Consider the following 21,354-nt stretch of genomic DNA (forward strand, 5'->3'; position numbering starts at 1 on the left):
CCCTTCTAGCCACATTAACAAACACTGTGAAAAGCAGAACCTATAGTCGCTTTCTGCATTTGTAATGGTGGAAAATTAATGGTTATTTGGGACATGTGCATTTAGCTGAAGAAGGCACACATATAACAAAGTGAGACCAGAACCTCTAATACTTCAGCCACTGTGTCATCAGTATGCTTTTGCTTGGCTACCTACCAACTACAGTGAAAAAACGTGATCAAAAAGTCCACATCAAGTGGAAGTATGGCCACAGGAGAATGCCAAAAAAAAAAAAAAGTTGTATTAGAGTTTCCCTTTTTACTAAAATCACAACCAGCAAATCTAATAACATATATCAGCAACACATAATGTATTGAATGAATCCAAAAAACTGTTGTTTGCAGTCCCTACCCGGGAGAGATCTGTTAAATGCACAGTACCTTGTTCCGCAGCATCACTTTACAGCATGTAGGCTGCTGCATTGTAAGCATGAAGTCTGAAACATGCTTATGGCTCTGGTTGACAGCACAACCTTTTTAGACATTAGCAGAGAAATCAGGAGGATTGAATCAGTGCGCTCACATTGCCTATGTAGGAGTTGCTCTGAAATAATGAAAAAAGGCATTCTGGTTTTCCTCATTTGTGTCCTGTTTAAGTCCTGTTCATGTGTATTTTGGCTGTGAAAATCTCTCCTATTTTCCAAGCCTCTATCACATATTACATGGCCAAGGCTTTCAATTTAACATTAAAGTAAAACAAAATGAGACTGAAGGAATTCATTAAAATGTTAGAGAGCACCACATTTGTACAACAGCTGCCCAAGGCCTCTTTGATGTCTGCAAATGTTATTAAGGGCAGATGAGTCGCGAATGCTAATGGAAACACTTAAATATAGAAACACTGGTGAGTATATGTGGCTGTTGTCATTTTAGTCTATGTGAAACAACACTTAGGCGAGATCACAGTGGGCAAATACAGTCTTTTAATGTTCATCAGTTCATATATCTGGATGCTTAAATAAGACTGGAATTAATGAATGACGCCTGGAAAAGCCTCTGTCTATTTCATGATTAACCATCGGTTCGCCCTCAGATTAAAATAGATTGCTGACATATTAGAAAATATTTCTGCGCTGTGTAATTAGATTGAAGTCTATTAGTCTTTTTATAATATACATTCTAGTTAATTCAATCTTTCTAGATTATTCCTGCCATATCCCTTCAGAACAGAAAATATGCAACCAAAGATTCAGTATAGTAGAGTCAGTGGACTGTTTTAGTTACTCATTATGTCTTCTGCCATATTCTGCCACATTAGTAAATAAGATACGTCGGGGTAATGATGACACAATTCTTGTCACGCGCACACCAGAATAAAATATAGTTAATATTAATACTTTTTCCCAGCCTCTGTCCTCCTGTGTAGCAAAGTTGCATGGGGTGGAGGGTGGGGGGTGTCACAGATATGGAAAGTTGCATGCTTTATGCTTTCATGTGACTTTAACAGGGGTCCTTATTCCTCACATTCTCAAACATGACATTTTACACCCTCTGAAAAATTGTATTTTAATGCTTCAGTCGGCACCTTTAACTACAAAGCATGTTGGAAAAAGTCAAGGGGATTTCCAGAGGTAAGGCTTAAAAAACTAGGACCAGTGTATTTAAATTTTTGATGTGACATTTGATAATAGTTTGACAAAGTTTTTGCACCTATAAAACCATTCCAGCTACTGCATATAAACTATATTATACATATTTCACCCAGACGTTATGGCCATGTTCATGGCCAAAATAACCGACCGACTCCAGAGTCCCCCAGAGTGACTCAGCTTTGTTTTTGTAACTCATTGTTTTTGTGTTAAAGCCCACAAATGTATTGCTTGCGTTATTCCTTTGTATTACTAAAAGACTATCAGAGAGCTATTCTTAGTGAAAAAGAGGCCTAGAACTAGCTGTACAGTTACTACCCAGAATTAAGGCAGATGACGGAGACAAAATTCTAGATTAATGAATTAATTGATTATTGGTGTTGCTCCTCAGCTTGACAGATGTTTGCTTATATGTTCACCAGATCAACCTTAGAGGCTAATAATCAGTGCAAGGTAGTATTTACAGCTTAATTTGCTGCTAATAATCAATTAATCGTGCTTTAAGTAGTGCTTGCGGAGTTGCTGCCTAATGCATCATTAGCTCTTTTACTCTAAACCAAAGATGAAACTCTGAAATAGCAGTGCTATTCAACATTGTTCAAGAATGATGAAAAAGATTTAAAACTATTGTTCTTTGATCTTGTGACTGGTAAAGGTTTTTGACTCCTTTCCAACTTCTCTTAATCCCAGATTCAGTCCATACGAATGGTATGACGCCCATCCTTGTAATCCTGGATCAGATGTGGTGGAGAACAACTTTACCCTGCTCAACAGCTTCTGGTTTGGAGTTGGTTCCTTAATGCAACAAGGTAAGGCGGCGCACACATCCTCTTTCCTGTCAGAAACAATCCTGTCACCCCCACCCTCCTTTTCTCTTCACCACCAGCTCCCACTTTCTGCCTCTTTAACTGACAAGCTCCATGATTTCCATTCCGTGACTGTTTCATAAGACATTTACCTGTCAAGAACAACTGCCGAGCTCAGTCTTACATGACAAAGGGAAGCTGTTGTCACCTACCTGCTGTTTAAAAAGGGAAGAGTAGGTGCCAGGCACTTGTCAGAGATTGGCGGGTAAGGGTGGAAAACATCGTTGCATTTATTTCCACGTTACACAGTCACTGGCCCTGCTCAAGAGCTTTCTGAATGTTGAGGACGCAAAGGGTAAGTTGAGGAACATGTTTGACAAATGCCAGCTGTCAGCTATGCTCGAACTGGCTGCTGTGACGTGTTCAGCACTGCTTGGCTTGCGCTGAGAGTGGCCGGGTGTAGAGAATCCATATGCTTCAATTATAACTGTCCAACAAGTAGCCCACCAACTTATGTCACTGTTGATGCCTTATAATTTTGAACTCAGTCATCATATATTTTAGTGTCAGATCAAAAAAGCGTGTTGTGGATGCAATATTATTAAGTAAAAAAAAAAAGAGGGATATAAATAAGTGTTAGCTGTTAGGCAATTGCTAGGTGTCCCTGAAAGGGATAGGTAGGCAAATAAAAGCCCAGAAATAACATAATGAAGTCAACTGTGGAGAAAAAGACCGACGTAACAAAAATGTTTAACCTCAGTGTAACAAGACAAATCAAGGAGGCTTAGTGAGACTCGGCAGTGGATCTTTGCCCGTAAGGATAGCAAACACATTCAGCAATTCATTAAGCACAGAAATTCGGCGGCACTCTTGTGAAACTGCATAGCAGCTCTGCCAATTTGCTGGTGCAGACAGAGGGCTATGAGTATAGCACCAGTGGGCTGGAAGGGAGAGGAGAAAGAAAATCAAAACAAAATGAGCTAGTTAGTAGCCTATATTATTAAACTAAACTGGGGAGAATTTTTCATTATAATTCATAGAGTGTTGTCTGTAAATGCCTCAGCTCCAGTTCTTCTTATTTAGCCTGCTGGAGCTGACTAGAGCTGCGTCTGCTGCTAATCAGCTCTTCATAGTTCATTGAATAAATTTCTTCACACCAGGATATCAAGTTAATATAAGGTTAGTGTTCCAATAACTGTTTCTCCGTGAATTTTTAAAGAGGTACAGCGGAACCTATATTTCAACATTTAATGCATCGATGCGAAAAAAAGCGACAACACAGACTGATTGTGGGATTCGGTGACACACATTTGTGCTATGGTACCTTGCACACATGCTGCACGGTGGGATCTGCAGCGAGTTATATTTTGTCTGTGTCACATAAACAGACTTCCCTTGCTTGTCTGCCAAACACAGTGACAGCAGCTGAGACGGAAGCCATTTCCTTGACATGTTTAAAATGCAAATGGACGTGTTTGAGAAAATCCAAAAAAATCTACCAGCTTGTCTGTGGGAGGGAGGTGTCCTAGACAACACAAAGAACATAAAATATGAGGAGGTGCAAAAGCAAACACTTTGTGTACTTCAGATGTGTTCCTGGGGTCTCGGTAGGTTTTTGCTCACAACATGTGTGATCATTTCTTGCAAACTGGTTTCTGCAAAATAAGCACTGCAATGGAGCTTCTTATATTTGAGATGACATCATTTCTTTATTAATTAAAGCACATCTCCCCTGCATAATATATATAGGTATGAATGAATTCTTACCGTGATTTTTCATTTTAACATTTTAAATATAGCATTCTTTATTTTGTTATTTACACATTATTACATTGAGGTTGGATTCTCTCACTCTGGTTGAGAAACTGGAGTAATGTCATTGTATTTTTTTTTTTTTAGAATGGCATCAAAATTTGCTTGCAATGGAGCAAACATTATTTTAAAGCAATTAAGTAAAAGTAAAAGCCTCAAGCTTGGAAAAGGAGTTTTTGTCTGACTCCGTAGAAGAGAATGCTAAGTGCAGGTAACTATTCTCATGGGAAAGCCGAGTGCTAGTGTTGAGGAGACATTGCTTGCGGGAAGAAACACTCCAGAAAACCAGGGGCGTCATACTTAGCACGATGCACTTCTAAATCCAAAGAGAAACTCTCACCTCCCCCCCAAGGATGACAACTCAAAAGGCATCATTAGATGCAAAGCAATCTGTTCGTTTATTGAGAAGAAAATAGCATCATACTGTCAAAGACACTTCTTAATTATTGTGTTTTGATGAATGTATGCTGAGATGTTAGTATAGTAGCTTTAGACATGCCATATTTATCATGCATTAGCCTACAAAACAAAGAAAAAATCCTTTTACAACTTAAACAACTTTTTCAAAATAGAAAGACTTGATTCAACATGATATTTAACTTGTAGCATTAATTGTAACATTAATTACTATTAATATAGAATCAAAATGCCTACATAATGCAGACCTTTACACATTCAATAACAAGTGAAAGATTTCTAGTTTCATTCAGGAGATGCAAATCCCTGTAGGGTTGCATCAGGAATGACATCCGGGAAAAAAAAAATCAAAAACGTGGAGCTACCTGCTGTGGCGACCCCTTGTGAACAAAAGAGCAACCGAAAGTAGTACTGCATAAGAAAAATAATCGTACCACTTAAAAATGCAACACTACAATTTTTAAATATAAATATTTTTTTAAAGCTAAATTATTATAGAAATGCAGCAATGTAATTATTTTGCTGACTACTCCTGTTTGAGACATAGCCTAGTGGGTTAGTTTGATGTATTTTTTCAGTGGCCTACTGCATTAAAATATATATTATAGTCGTGTCCTTATTAGTGAAAATATATCATCTTCACCTGTAGTTAGTGCACATGTATGTTCATTTAATCAAAACAAAACAAATTGCTAGTGTTTTGGAAGCAGTCTATGAGTTACTAAGTCATTAAGGAAAACCTTAATTTTTAGTCTCTCTTGCCTAAAAAGCCTTTATGAGTTAACACTGAACTTGTAAAATATGATATTTTCTTTTGAGAGTATGCAATATAATTCGAGAGGTTTCACCGCTGTTTACTGAAAAATGTCTACGTCAAGGGACAGTTAATTTTTATTTCAGTTAAAGTTTAATAGGCTATTGGTTATTGTTATTTTAGCTAGGTTAGCTAACATTAACTAGTTATTGTTAATAACTAGTTAACTAGCTCATTAAACATAATATACACTGTGGGTAACTCATTTATAGAAATTCCTTAATTGGTTATGAAAATAACCAAACTGATATTTCTTCTGAGATAGTTTAGGAAAAAAAAAATGTCATAATGCTAATTAGCTTAGCATTAGATATATACTGGATGCAAGAGAAAGCTACTGTAGCCAGACAGTAAAAATGTTTTGCTGCACGATAGTAAAATATTAATCAATACACACATTGTTTCATCTGTTACTTTGTTAATTAATCACTAAAAAAGGAAACATGTCTGAAATGTCAGCAAAGGCAGTGTAGCTCCTGGACACCAAGATGTGAAGCGCTGGCTACTCATAGGATCTGTATTATTCTCCCAGAAAGTACTTTGTTATTCCCTTGGTTTACAAGAGACCTTCTTCAAAGAACTGTATGGTATATTGACACCATTTTATTTCCCTGGCACTACATGACTGATCTGCTTTTTGTATTTATTAGAGTTTTCTGATGCAGCACCATATACTGCTCCCTGCTGACAGCAGCGCTTTATAGTGTGGAATTCAATTGAGTTACACGTTGCTTCACTTCATTTTTAGTGCAACAAGAGAATGCATCTGGATCTTCCATCTCTGAAGTCATAGTGAATTAAAGGATGCTACTGTCTTCCCTTGTTTGTAACCACGTAGAGTCTTTGTCAGACCACAAAGGACAAATCCAATCAAATTTGGTAGAAGAGGTTAAAGAGCTGACCACTCTGCCCCTCTTCTGTGGGCTTGTTACTCTTCAGAATTGCCCTCGTAAATCTTCTCAGTAAAGTAACATAGTGCACAAAGCACAAGGGTATTTTAAAGGTTGTCAGAGATGAGATATAAAGTAACTTTAACACCAGTCAGTGAGCCATTGTAAACATAGTATTACTCAGCAGAGGACCACTCAAAGTCGAGGTTGATGCAGAGGTGCACTGTCAGTCTGGCTAGGTATTATAGCCTACCTTTATTTTCTTCTCATTTTTATACTGCTGTCGATGATTTGACACAATACCTCAATGTATAGAAATGATAAGTTATGAAATGCCGTGAGGGTATAAATAAATAAACTTTTCATAAGATTTCATATCCTATGTTTTCACAGATTAAGTTCTTTTGCAGTGGCTTTACCAAAGCTGACTTCTAAGAAAATATTGATGACTGAATACAATCAAACGCATCAATTATTTCATTTTCATCTTGCTTGAAAAAATAAATAAATAAAAATAATGTAAAACTCTAAGCACCATACAGTTTTACTGGTCTGATCTGCCATTTTTGAATTCTAAGGTTAGAGTGTGGCTAACCTGCCAAGCTCGCATCAGTTTCTATTTCCTCATTGACAGTACTTTGATCAACACTAGTGGCACTGCCAAAAACATTTGCAGACCAATTAACAGAAATGCATGGTCATGTCACTGCATTTGTTTTATTCAGTTACACTGTTGGCATGTACAATTGTATCTAGCTAATTGTTTAATAGTCTCTCACTCTACGTTGCCTACAGGCTCAGAATTGATGCCCAAAGCCCTGTCGACCAGGATAATTGGTGGGATCTGGTGGTTCTTCACGCTCATCATCATATCATCCTATACAGCTAATTTAGCAGCTTTTCTCACTGTGGAAAGAATGGATTCACCTGTGGACTCAGCTGACGACATTGCCAAGCAGACCAAAATCGAGTACGGCGTGGTCAAAGATGGTGCAACGATGTCTTTCTTCAAGGTACAAATGGTAGTATTATTATCAGAATTATATTACACATATAAATTCAGTTACATTTTAATTCCCACAGCAAAGGCTTTTTTTCTTTTTAGTTTCTCCACTTCTCTACACCGTTTGATGTGTTCCAGATGATGTTTTTTTATTCCGAAGTTTCAGCGATTGCCTGAAGGGTCTTGACTTTATTTCATTATTTTGAGCTTTGCTTCAGATGCTTCTGCTGCTGTGGTGCTGAATAACACATGTAACAGAGTTACAGTTTCTCGGAGTAAGAAAATGAAAACACTGCACATTTCTATTGAAGACACGAAGTCCATAAGATTATGATATTCAATTGGAATAAAGAAAAAAAAAAAAAATCTTTTTCAGGGCATCTGCCTGCCCTAGTTTTTTTTTTTTTGCCCTGCAAATCCTGTATTTTAGTTTATGAATACTTTAGTCTTCACTGTAGAGTTTGATTTATGCATATTTTCTGATGATAATGTTTACATTGAAAACAATATTGATGTGCTGATGATGTATTGAAGTGCATTTTGCTTATGTAAAGGAGTATCACCATAATCCCCAGTTTACCATTTATGCAGAAATAATCTGTATTTCTGTAACTTTTTCCAATGTAAAACTGTTATTTTTGATCAGTTTCAATACTCTGATAAATCACGGTTGTGATTATTGCATCATAAATAGGAGACACAGGTGTATAATTATCCAAGACTCACGTGCCCTCTGCTCCCACTTGCTCTTACAGAAAGGCTTAATGATCTTAACTCAATGAGGCAGAGAAGCATGATAAATACTGATGAGACCAGGGAGTAGATAAAGCCTCTGCAAATGGCTGCATTTGGTCCTAAACTTATTTAGAAAAATATATTCAACTGTTTGTAGCTTTGCTCTTGATGGAGTCACACATGCTGTGTGCTGCACATACAGAGGACTGAGGTCAAAAAAGCTACCAAAAGGTTGTGACACCAGATGTATTTCTGTTACTAGCATTTGGGGATTAAGATTGTGTTGAGATTGTGGATAATTTAAGATTTGACTGATTCTTTCAACACATTTATAACATAATTTAAGTCTAGTTATACCTTTATCCAGAATAAAACAGCTTTCAGATCGTGAAATTATAATCGTGTAGTAGCACATGTTTCATTTCTATAGAAACATAGTCAGCCACTATAGGTCAGAACTTATCTTATGAGCTGCCCATTGCATGAAAACAAGTGCACTGAGGAGCCTGTCTATGACTATTACCACCTACTAATGATAGGCTGAAAAAATGCCTGATGTAGCTCCCATTGTTCACTGGGAAAAGATGGGGAGACGTTCTTTATTATGAGTCATTCATGATTTACACACTGCTGTAACACAAATAAGCCGTACTAAGCTACCATATGGTAAGATGCCAACTTGGCAGCATTTGCCATACATCTTAATCGGTACTTTAAAGTTTTAATATCAGACTATCATATCTCAGTTTTAAGCAGCCAACATTGTGCTTATACTGCAGTTAACAATAATAGAGGGCTTCTTATAGTGGCATCTTTCACAATTTGAAATGGCTTATACTCTTTAAATAGTAATTATCTAGGATTAGACATGGCATAAATGTGACCTCCTAGAAAATTGCATGAAATACCACATAGCCCGATGTAACACTAATGGCAGGGCTGTCTATTATTGCTGCTTCAGTAGCACTTACGAGGACAGATATGTACAGCGCTTTAATTTACTGTCCTTTAATCTTGTGACAAAGAAGATATGGGTAATCATTTAAATCTATTTGGTCACTAGCTAAGAAACTGTATTGTTAAGTGTTGTAAATGAACAAGTGTCATCTCTGACATTTTCTATTCAATTTTTTTTAAAAATGAAGGAGAAAAAATCCCCCTAAGTTTTTCTTCCAGAGGGACTAGAGAGATTTCATGGTTAGCAGTATTTCCAGATTTAACACCTTGGGGCATCTAACACCTGAAATTTATTTATTTAAAATTGAATTTTTTTTTTTTAGTGGCAGAAGCATTGTACTTTTTTCAGCTACTTTCTCTCGCCTGCAGCTAGGGAACTGTTAAAATGAGTCACTTTTTAAAAACTGCATCTTTTCAACCTTTACAGAAATCTAGAGTTTCTACTTTTGAGAAGATGTGGGCCTTTATGAGCAGCCGGCCAAGAACATCACTGGTGAAGTCTATTGAAGATGGTATTCAGAGGGTGCTGAAGTCAGACTACGCCCTCATTACGGAGTCCACCACTATTGATTACATCACTAGAAGGAACTGTAACCTGACACAGGTGGGAGGACTTATCGACAGCAAAGGCTACGGCATCGGCACTCCCCTCGGTAAGACTTTTAAATGGCTACCGAGTATATCTGAGACTAGAAGTTATAAAAATTGAAAAGTCTTCAAAAGTTATGTGTTACTTTTTGAAGGAGGTGGTTGAGGTATTACTATTCAGATGTGGCAGCAACATAAAACTTTTTTTTTTAAGCTACTAGTGAGAGTGTGTCACAGCATGTTTATGAACCTTATTATCACAGAGTCCAGCTGGTGTTTCTTCCAAAGTAAAATAGGCCTTATGTTGCTTCCAGGCTCTCCGTACAGAGACAAAATCTCCATAGCAATCCTAAGCATCTTGGAGGATGGGCGCCTACACATGCTAAAGGAGAAGTGGTGGAGTGGGAGCAGCTGCCTGGATGAACGGCATCGCGAAACAGGCCCCATGGGTATCCAGAACCTGGGTGGTATATTCATTGTGCTGGCATCTGGCCTAGTGCTATCTGTTTTTGTGGCAATTGCTGAATTCATCTACAAACTACGGAAGACTGCGGAACGTGAGCAGGTATATGTCCTCATAAATTAACAGAAGAATATATTTTAAGTATGCATGGAAAATTATTTAGAAATTAATTTAATTACACTGTACTAGTATTTGATTCACCTTGCTTTTTACTAAGAAGTTGGTGCATGTGCCATTTTGTCATTTTGCTGCGTTCCATATAGCCGCTAAACCAAAGCTGTGCTCTATTCGTGGCTTTTTTGTTCAAACGTGTTATAAAAGGATTTGCATGCCTTTGGCTAATCCCCAGGAGGACTTGGCCGTAACACCACAACATTTACTTATTTTAACAAGCATAATTGCAAATTGGAGCATAGAGACGCAATCCATTATTAGTCACTGGCGATGTCAGAATATCATGAGCCCCTCTGCTGTTGTAAATCATTCATTTGAGTCATGTTAAGAAAATAGTCGCATGTTCTCACACCAAACTTTTTTGACACAGAAACAATGAATTGTGTGAACTCTACGCGGGGTAGTGTTGCAGTTTGATATTGCTGACAGCCATGCACATGCACAGAATGCGAACATACCAGAATTAACCCAACAAAAATGTTTTTATCCATTTTGTGCTCCTTAGACTGCCGCCACTCTCTGCTGTCAGAACAATTTAAAGCTAAGGCATTTACCCCCCGTCCCTTTCCCCTCTTCTCCTTCTCGCTGCCCTCTCCGCATCCTCCCTTTTTGCCCAGAGGTCTTTGTGCAGTGCCATGGTGGACGAGATCAGACTGTCGTTCACCTGCGAGAGACGGGTGAAACACAAGCCTCAGCCTCCAGTCATGGTGAAGACGGATGCAGTGATCAACATGCACGCCTACAACGACCGACGACTCCCAGGAAAGGACAACATGAGCTGCAGCACTGGGATGACTCCTGTGTTCCCGTGACAATGTGTTCCCCACAGGGCAAGAGCCTGCTGAGCAATGTTTCAGGGGCACTGCCAGTGACTAGAGACAATGGTATAGATGGGATCACCAGATACAGCATTAACCACAGTGACATGGGAACACTAACAAAACATGGGCAACTTAAAATGGCAGCATCAGCCACACAGGTATGACAACATTCACCATTGTAATCCAACCTGAAAGAGGTAAAAGCAGGATTCAGTGAGGTTCTAAGAAAAGAAAAAAAGCCCATTCCTGAGAAAGGAAACAGTATATACCCAATCAGTTTCAAGTCTGATGTTTACGTGCGCAACATAGAAACACAAGAAAAAAAACACAATGTTCAAGGAATCCTGAATCAGACTGAAAAAACTTAGCAGAACACAGTGAGAAGAATGGCTCTGTGGACAATGGCAATAAATGAGAGATATACAATACAAGAATGGAAGGAGCTCTTATTGAAGTTCAGTTTTGCCACATGCGAAAATTGAGTTTCTACCTTTACCCAAGTTGATTTACACACTCCTAAATGGCCTCAGACAGCAAAAAATAATGTTACCTCAAACTTGTTGTCTAGGCTTTAATGGTTGTCATTCAGTCAAAAGGTATAGGAACACTAATTTAGTATGTGCAGTATTGTTATTGGTGGAAAGCTAGTTAAAAGTTGAGCGATTAAGTTAGTTGTAATTTGTAATTAATTATACTGTTAGACACAAGCAATCATAGTCAGATGCAAAGTGGATTGTTGAGATTCCACCTTGCTATAATGGTCCTAATAATACCTTTTGTGTCTAATAATTTTGTACATGACTAAATTTTATTAACTTAAAATGATGATTGCCAAAGATATGATGATTCAGTAGAAGCATTTACATTAGCATATGAGGCAGAACGGTTCACTTAGGAGCACAAATCTTGCATCCAATGAAAAGCAAATTGGAATGTTTTAAATTTTGAATAGAGAACTTGTTGTAATATTTGTCCAAGCCATGAAGGGTAATAGGTATCATAAATACATTATATATTTTATGGTTGTGCAGATCAACTTAGATCAAAAACGTTTATCAAAATATAATGTAAAACAATCATTGCACAAATAACACAGGAAAACTTATTGATCGGTTTCCTGTTCAAAAGTCAAAAATATCAAACAATTTTAATAATAATACTGAAAATATTGAAGGTTCATCTGAAGCAGTTTTAACTAGTTGTGGCAGTCTGCAGTTTTTCTAAAATCTCTAACTCTTGATTGGGCTGAAGGGCATTAGTTCAGGCATTTCTGTTTAAATTACAAATGAGAAACTGAGAGTTTGTTTTGTTTGGGGTTTTTTTTTGTGGATTTCTTCAAGCATTTAAGCATGACATATTCACTAAAATATGCGTTTGGTCTTTGTCTAAATGTGGCCACAGGACCACTGAATGTCCCAACTGCTTCTGGCATTTTGAACACTTCATTCATCTGTGTGATCTGCAGGCTTTTTGGACAAATGATTGGTTTGCGTTATATATACTGGGCGTAAGTTTGGGTTTAAATGGGCAAAGCAAGATTCTGAAGGTCATCTGCGACCAGAACGTCCGTATTCTTCTTTTCAATTACCTGATGTGGACTGAGTGAATTCATACGTGTCGTGTGTGAACATGCTGAAAGACAATGTGGTGACAGATCACAGTTTTGTGTGCTCATGTACTGTATACTATACTGTATCTAAAGCGAGTGTCGTGCCCAAGAAAGATTCGAGGAGTCTGTGAGCTGCTGTCACCTGAAAGCTGAATGAACAGCAAACCTCTGTGAGGTTTAAATTGTTGATACGCAGAAACAACATCAACAACAACAACAACAACAAAAAAATAATAATTTGTAACTATCTATGATTCAAAGAAACTCCAGTCTGTAATACTAAGCATTGATTTGGTAGAGATTGACTGTATTATTGTTTTATCAATTCCCTCCTGCAAAGTAGAATATGTAGATAAAATCAGCAGGAGAAAATGTATTTTGCTAAATTTATACTGTTATAAATGAATTCTGTTAACAGGTAAATATGTTCTAGATGCTATTTATTTCATTAGAGAGGTCAATTTTAACTACTCCCTCACTTCACCCCAAATCCATAGCCCCACACCTTCTTTTAATTTATTTAAAAGAAATGCATTATATGATATGGTATATTGGATTAATATCATCCGGATGGAAAAAAATATACAGTATGTAAATCTTCTTATATGATGGCGAGTATATTTCTATGAGGTGAAAATGAAATGGAAATGCTGAGCTTTCCTAAGAATTTGGGAGACGTTGTTTTAGAGTAGGATTATATTATGTAACCCTAAACCCGGACCTTCACTCTTCATGAAATCCTGATGACAACCTGGTCTAAAGTACGGCTGTGGTTGATACATGGTTCTGCTATGTTACTGTTACCCTCATGTGAACTGTAGCTTTTCATGCAGGTTATTGAAAGACTTAAGATTGCTTTTCACGTCTGTAATACGTGAAAATAAATCAAAATGTCATCAGATTAGTTGGAATTACAACAGGGTTTTGGATTTGGCTGATTCAGTCAGTTTGATTACTGAATATATATGTTTTTTAAGAAATAAATTAATGTGAATAATGTCATTTTACACAAACTTGTAAGAAATGTGGGAGAAAAGTGTGTTCCATTAGCAGTGTGTGATATGAATTTTGATTTTCTAGCAGTCATGATGGTATGCCTTCTTATGTATACCTTTCTTTTCAGTTGCAAAGCTTCTATCATTTGGCAGAAAACCTCTCAAACAATATGATAAATATGTTGGTGCCAACCAGGGTTTTCTTTGTGGACATGCAGAATTTCTATGAATATAGTTTTTGTAAGGTTTTGTAAAAAAAAAAGAAAAAAAAGATTTTGTTTTCCTAGTAACTGTATGTGTTAAAAGAACATTAGAATAACCCACAGCCGAGTAAAACATGGGGAAAATCGACAAAATACTATATGAAAGCTACTGAATTATTTTCTTTTTAACACACTGTGAATAATTCAATTGTACAGTTTGCTGTATGGGTTATATGAGGTTTTAAATAAAAATACAAACTATTTATATCTGTTGATCTACTGACTGATTAGTGATGTCCCATCATGCTAAAAATGTGGCTTTAGCATGTTATCACTGAATATCTTTGAGCTGTCAGTATCAACACATTCAGAGTTACAGTTAAACGTTTTACAGTGAGTCTCACATTCAAGGTACTATTTGCATTTCTGTGATTCTGGTTGCTTCATGTTAGAAAGCTTGCAGATGTGCCCAAAATTACTGGATTAGATTCAATTTCCTTGAATCAGATTTTGATTATCATTATGAAGAACCAGTCAGTGACTATGCATTATGCAGAATGCATAAGGAAACATCAAAGACATAACAAAAATTTATAATAGCAAGTGAGTATGATGATGAAAATATATTGTCTAATTACAAATACAAACAACCATGTGTGGAAAGAGAAGTCAGTGCTCACCGTTTAGGGACTTTGACTCAACATCTGATGCTTTCAGGAAAAATTCGAGGATTTGAAATCAAACTGAAAGGCTGCATAATAGGATGGCATAAAGCAAGTTATCTTAGCCAAATGCCTTCTATAGAAAATAAGATTAATATTCAAAAATATATTCACTGGCCACTTTAATAGGTATACCTTCTTACTAACAGGTTGGTCCGCTTTTCCCTTCAGACCTGCCTTAATTCTTCATGGCATAGATTCAACAAGATGCTGGAAACATTCTTTATGGATTTTGGTCCATGCTGACATGATAGCATCACATGCTTACTTGATAAATAGTATCTTAAAGGCATGTCCCTAAGAAATATGAAAAAAATCCGTCAGAGACCTGATACAGGACCTGAGGGATGCATCTGGTTTTCAGCTAATCATTTGCCAGCCTCATCAGAAATGGTCTCGGAGTACGGGTGGCTGTCAAGAATCCATTCCTAAGCAAGGGAACAGGTAGAAAAGGCTGAGGTACGCAAGTTAAACAAGCACTGAACTGAAAATCAGTGGCAGTAGGTCTCACGGAGTATTGAATCCAAATTTTAAATCTTCTGTTCGAGGAAAGGCGTACACGTATAAGCGTCTACAGCCATCTGTCAAACATGGTGGAAGCCCTGTTGTGAGTTTGGATTGCTAGTGGTGTTGGGGATCCTTTTAAAAATATGGTGTATGAATGAATGAATGAATGAATGAATGAAGTATGAATGCAGATTTTGAGACACCATACATTGTCATTTGGAAAGAATCAGATTGGCAACAACTTAATTTCCCAAACACACTACCTATGCAGTAAAGATATATCATAGGTCATAGATTAGACTCCCCAGACTCCAGGCCTCAACATTACAAAGCAGTGTGGGATCATCTTGACAGAGAACAGAGCAAAAGTAGCCAGCATCCAAACTCTTTGGCATTCCCTTTGAGAACTCTTCCTGAAGACGAAAAGAAATTGCAGAAAAGCTTGCCTAGAAGAGTTCAGTCTTTGTTGAAGAATAAAAGTGATCATACCAAATATTATCTTTCAAGCTCATTAAAACTGTACACACTCTGCCTTATATACTATATTTTATTATATTAAAAATTTCTTAGCTGAAATATTTCCAATTTTCTTACCAAAGCATAATGAGGGGTGGCTCAAGACTTTTTCTCAGTACTGTAGGCTGTGGCATTTAAACAGTTTTCAACCCTAACACTAACCCTTGGTTGTAATTGTTGCCTTCCTATTAGCTCAAAGCCTCTAGCCATTCTCCACTGACCTTAATGAAGGATTTCACCCAGAGAAATGCCTGTCTCTATTTTTTTTTTTCATTTCCAGATTCTCTGTAAATTCTAGATATGGCTGTGCAGGGAAATCCCTGTAGATCAGCAGTGTCTAAAATAGTGAGACCAAACAGCCTAGCACCAACAACCACGGCACTTTCAAAGAAACCTAAAATAACCTCTCTTTCCCATTCTCCAAACGTCAGCCGGCCAGGTTGATCATGTCTTCATGTATAAAAATAGATTGAGCTGCTGTCATGCGACTGGCTGATTAGATATATGTTGTAACAAGCAACTGAACAGACATACCTAATAAAGTGGCCAAAAAGTGTATAATTTGCAACAGCAAAACAAAATTGATCATATCATAACAAAAGATAGAAAAATGACAACATACATGATACACTCTTAACAAAACAGGTCTATGTGCTGAAACCGAGACATTTTGAAACGTGAAGACTTGACATACTCTCTAAGTATCCATCTTCCAGATTGTTATATTTCCTATTTAGTCAAAGATTTTGTATGCTGCTCTTTTTTCAAATTCTCAAGATTGTTACATTTGCTCACAACAGCGTGCGCATAGCCAAGCGTCTCAACTCTCAGAAAAAAACAAGAAGAGAAAGAATAAATAGACATGTGTGCTTTAAATGGCATTCATGCATGAACAAGTATGTGTCTTGAGAGAGAGCCAATCAGCTACAATAGAGAGAAAGAGATTAACCTTGCTGGCGTTGGGATGGCAGATGTGTGTGTTAAAAAAGCAGGGGAAACCCCAGGCCATGCCGTTGAGGAGCAGCAGGTGCATAATGAGCGATGGGCAGGGGCCTTGCGCCTAATGGGAAGATTTATTATCTCTCACTATCAATTAATCCCTTTGGACAGACTGGGGCCAGCAGGAATGCATCAAGGGTATGTAAAAGAGAGAGGGAAACTTAGAGAGAAAGGGAGCTAGACTGATGAAGAGAGATGTGAAAGGACATCAGAAGTGGAGGGCTCATGAGTAGTGGGGCAAAATGAGGAGAAAAAGATTACAAGACTATGAAAAAATAAAATAAAATAAAGAAATAATTCTAACACAGTTGGTTTGCCTCAAAGATTCGAGAAACAGAAGTGAAGAAAGAGCAAATAATGAGTAAAACTACACTAGAGAAAAGAACCCAAGTCATATATGAAAAACCTAGAAAGCATAAAACAGAATTTGGGAGACTGATAAATACTTTTTGAGATCAGCTTGGAATCTGGACTGGACTGGTAGTGCAGTACTCTGGATTATCTCTGGAAGTAGTTCAACAGATGTTAAGAAATTACACTTTCTGAATAAACTACACAATCACTAAATGGATTTAATAAAAAACAAATCAATTTAAAAGCTGTTATATGCAGTGTTGTTTAATTATGTTGGAGAGGCTTTTAAGAAAAATTACATTTTTTTCTTTTTTTTTTTCGTTCTGATGGATATTCTGTGTTCAAATTAACGTTAATGGCCTGCAGCCCAATGTTGAGCCATAAATTATTTATCTAGAGGAGGGTTTGTCGAACTCATTTTAGTTCATGAGCCAAATTCATAGAGTCCAATTTGATCTCAAGTAGGCCTTGCTGACAAAACCATTGCAACACTCTATTAAACAAACCTTCAAAAATATTATTTCCCTTTAGTGTTTTAAAAGTAGAAGGATATTCTTTAATGAAAGCATCATGTACAAGTCAAATGTGCTTTAACCTGAGATATCTTATGTAAAATATGTGTTCAGTAATCTGTTTGTTGTAGGACGTGCTAGGATGAAAATGACATCCTGGACAACTACTCTTGTGTCATTTATATACAGTATAATGACTTAAGAGACAATGGTTCCTGGTGCACAATCCAGTGAAAATGATATCATCCTCATCAACAGTTTTCCACTCTACAAAATAGTAGGATTTTTGCAAGCCAGTTCTGGCTGGCAGTGTGAGTGCTGACATCTCCGATCTAAAGTAATTTTTCATACTGGTGTCCATGTTGTGACTAGCTAAGCTAATAAATGACATTAGTACTTTGCAGAACCTTTTCAATGCCATGTACTGTACAGAGATCATTCTCAAATGTCTGCCACAACAGTAAAACCAAAGACAGTCAATGCGAATGTCTTTATACAACGGTACCTGCCAAGGGATGTGATATATTAGGCAGTTGGAGAACGGTTCTTGAAGTCAGTGTATTGGAAGCAGGGAAAACTGCAAGTGTAAGGATCTGAGCAACTTTTAAAAGGGCCAAATTGTAATGACAAAATGACTGGGTCCAAGCATCTCAAAAACAGCAGGTCTTTTGGAGTGTTCTCGGTATGGAGTGGTTAGAAGCCAATGTACTAAAAATGGTCCAAAGAATGACAACTGGTGAATCTGTGCCATATTCATGAGCAGCCAAGGCTCATTGATGTTCATGAGGACTGAGGGCTGGCCAGTATTCCGAGTCCACTCTTAGGAAAAATGTGGAAAACCTCAATACTAGAAATGTTTCAGTTCACACTGCATATGAGCGTGCTCCAAAGTGGAGCGGAGCTACAGACCAGTAGGGCAGTAATGACCTTGAAAGGGCTGTCACTGGATGACGTTATGCTTGACACTCCAGGGCGATGTGCAGTCATTCAACCCATTTCGGCACCGACCCGTGCCATGCCCATCTCTGTGGACCCATGGGTGAGAGACCCATCTCAGCTGAAGCTGAACCAGCACCAGAGGATTGGCTTGATAGGAAGGCCAATGTGCGCTGAACCTTATTATAGGCAATGTCATCATCCCTGAAAACTGAATTCCCTCCAGGGAATAAAGGTTATATAGCTGTAAAGAATGAGGCTGAATAAAAATTGTTCTAAAGGAATGAAAAAACATGAAAACATATTACTTTTTAATACAAGACAAAAAACAGGGCATGAAAAGTAAAACTGAAACTATGTTCCCTAAGATTTTTATGAAAGCACGCTCTATATTTGATGCTATATATGGTCAGCATTTTCCCATTAGTATCTGTTCAATGCATTTACATTCTGTAATTACTTTAATAATTTACTTCTTCAAGTACATTCTGTTATTCTTGTCAGTTGTACAGTCTGCCTTTCTTGACTTGAATTCAAATTGTCTTCACATAACAAAACGCACACACACGACTCATACGAACAAAAGTGGCACAAAATCCACAGACTGTATAACAGAGCTGTGCATCGCCACCCTGTGGTTTGTGGATTACTGTTTTGAAAGCTCAAGTCTGACATCATGTCCACTGCCACCCTGATGTGACCATATTTGGGTGAGTAACACCTGAAACCACATTAGGGAAACATAGCTCCAAGTCCTAATATCTACCTAATGAGTGGTACTACACTTAAAAGGCAGTTTTGCATTAGCGGGACCTTTCTGATCTGTTGGCTACACCCATCCTTTATATAATTCCTTTAGTGCTGTCAGCGTTAATGTCGTTAAAATGACGCTGGACGGCATCAACGCGTTAATGAGCTAACCGCGCTAACGCGTTGACGCCATGCAGCCCCATGCACAGGGCGATCCGCGGTAACTCGTTAACGGAGATTTGCCACATTAATGCAGTTATGGCGTTAATGTCATTTTAACGAGAGTAACGCTGACAGCACTAAATTCTATAGCAATCAACTATTAAGTCAACTTTATTTCAATGGACTAAGATTCACTCTTCACTGGCTACTCAAATGACTACTAAACCTTAATCCCACTAAAACCAGTTAGCAAAACATGGAGCAGACATTATTACAATGTTGCTGTGTGTTTGTGTGATGGCTGCATGCAACCACACAACTGAAATACTTGGGTTATATTCATTTGATCTTTTTGTCTTATGTTTACATTATGCTCTAAAGCTTCTGTGATCATAAGTTAACAAATTTAATATTTTGAGTTTACCTTTAATGCATGACAGCACTAAGCTATAGTCCAAATGGTGGCATAGATTCTGTTTTGCATTGTTTGTTATTTTATATGGGTATATGTTATATTAATTATATTTCTGTTCTTTTTGAGTTACCTGGCCTCTGCTCCAGTCCTTCCTGGATTGGGTGAAAGAGGAGGCTGAGGGTGGAGCTGGTTTAAATGCAGAAGCCAATAAAATGGACTGGACCATCTATTGTGATCATGTAGGGGGAAATGGGGTTCTTCTTGAATGATGGTTAGCTGTTATCTCTCTAGTTTTCACCTTTGGTGTATATAATGGTTTATTCATTTGCTATATAACTGGAGCTGTTTCTCATTTGGGCGGGTGTGTTTGTTGAGTTATGTTTTGTTAACAAAACTCTACTCAAAAGTCACTTAAATTAACCTCTTTTATGGGCCCACTTGGTTCTTAAAAAAAAGTTTATTTTTGTCATTTTGAATTTTTGTAATCATTTTGTCCTTTTTGGGGTATAATAAAACCCATTTTTTGAAGATTACATTTGTGCCTGTGTGTTCCTGGCTGCTTGGTCCGTGATAGTTTGTTATAGTCATTATTCATCTAATCAGCATCTTTCAGCAGATCATTTAATTCTGATTATGTCACTACTGCAACCAGAAAGGAAAGCCACAATAAGGTATCATCCAGCTCCTAATGAAGGTGAAGTGTATCTTCATATCATCGATACCAGGAGCAAAACAAATTTGCTGTCACGTCACATGATAAAAATCAGAATCCTTACAATCACACGAACACGTGAATGTTACAGGTCACACGTTGAAACTGTACTGACGTTGATACATTTCCATGTTTAGTTTTGGACAGTGCGCCAGAGCAGAATTAGGAGACTAATAGGTCGATAGCCGTGACCGTCCCCATAGCATTAAAAATGATGAACAATTGATGAGAGTGTAATTACAGAACACCGTAATGCTCTAATGAAGTGATTCCACAGTGGGAATACTCATGCATATTCTGCATTCCATAACGATCTCTGCATTGCATTTGTTGTATTTGGACTCGGAGACACCATATGGCAGAGTGTCACAATGAGACAAGACCGTTGTTTATTCCAGACCTAAATCACTGCCACCGTCACTACGAGAGCTTTATCTTGACACCATCGTGCTGAATTATCCATTTGAGTTTAGGTGAAATAGCGTGATGGAGACATTGCCCGTGAAATGCCTTAGCGAATTGCTCTTTCTATTCTCTGTCTTTGACCCTGATAATGACTGGAATAGAGGCTTTTCATGAATATAAATATACATGTGGATGAAAGGCAATTTTCTCCAGTGTATAACACTCTTGAACATTTAATTTAGAGTAGTGTTTGTCAAGAAGGTACTGTGTTGTGCACATAGTGGCCACTCCACCTTTTCATTTTACATGAATCAGTCACGTCCCTTGAGAAGTCATTTAAGCCTAAACATATTGTGATGCTTATGTACACAAAGTTGATGCTATAATGAAATGCTGTTGCTTCTGAATAAGGGATAACTGACTGTACCAACATCCTAGATCTTACCAACA

The 21,354-nt window shown here is 37.5% G+C and overlaps 1 protein-coding gene and 1 long non-coding RNA gene across 3 annotated transcripts in view; one reads left to right on the forward strand and one right to left on the reverse strand.

Annotated features, from left to right (window-relative positions):
• grik3 (glutamate ionotropic receptor kainate type subunit 3) overlaps window positions 1–14,181 on the forward strand; it is a 93,755-nt gene extending 79,574 nt beyond the window's left edge. Inside the window, exons 12-16 of one of the 2 annotated variants that reach the window (XM_019364975.2) lie at window positions 2,318–2,436; window positions 7,162–7,379; window positions 9,489–9,714; window positions 9,964–10,214; window positions 10,792–14,181. In XM_019364975.2, coding sequence (XP_019220520.1) covers window positions 2,318–2,436; window positions 7,162–7,379; window positions 9,489–9,714; window positions 9,964–10,214; window positions 10,792–11,271 — 1,294 coding nt within the window. In that variant the 3' untranslated portion in view covers window positions 11,272–14,181. The remainder of the gene's footprint in view (window positions 1–2,317; window positions 2,437–7,161; window positions 7,380–9,488; window positions 9,715–9,963; window positions 10,215–10,791) is intronic. The other variant, XM_025911595.1, reaches the window with a different exon arrangement.
• Window positions 14,182–17,446: 3,265 nt separating this feature from the next.
• LOC112848223 (uncharacterized) lies at window positions 17,447–20,297 on the reverse strand. The gene is made up of 2 exons (XR_003222233.1): window positions 19,918–20,297; window positions 17,447–18,735 (listed from the first exon to the last, which is right to left on the reverse strand). It is a non-coding gene; the product is annotated as an uncharacterized LOC112848223 (long non-coding RNA).
• Window positions 20,298–21,354: the final 1,057 nt, after the last annotated feature.

Source organism: Oreochromis niloticus, linkage group LG11, assembly GCF_001858045.2.
Source record: "Oreochromis niloticus isolate F11D_XX linkage group LG11, O_niloticus_UMD_NMBU, whole genome shotgun sequence".
Classification (NCBI taxonomy): Eukaryota; Metazoa; Chordata; class Actinopteri; order Cichliformes; family Cichlidae; genus Oreochromis; species Oreochromis niloticus.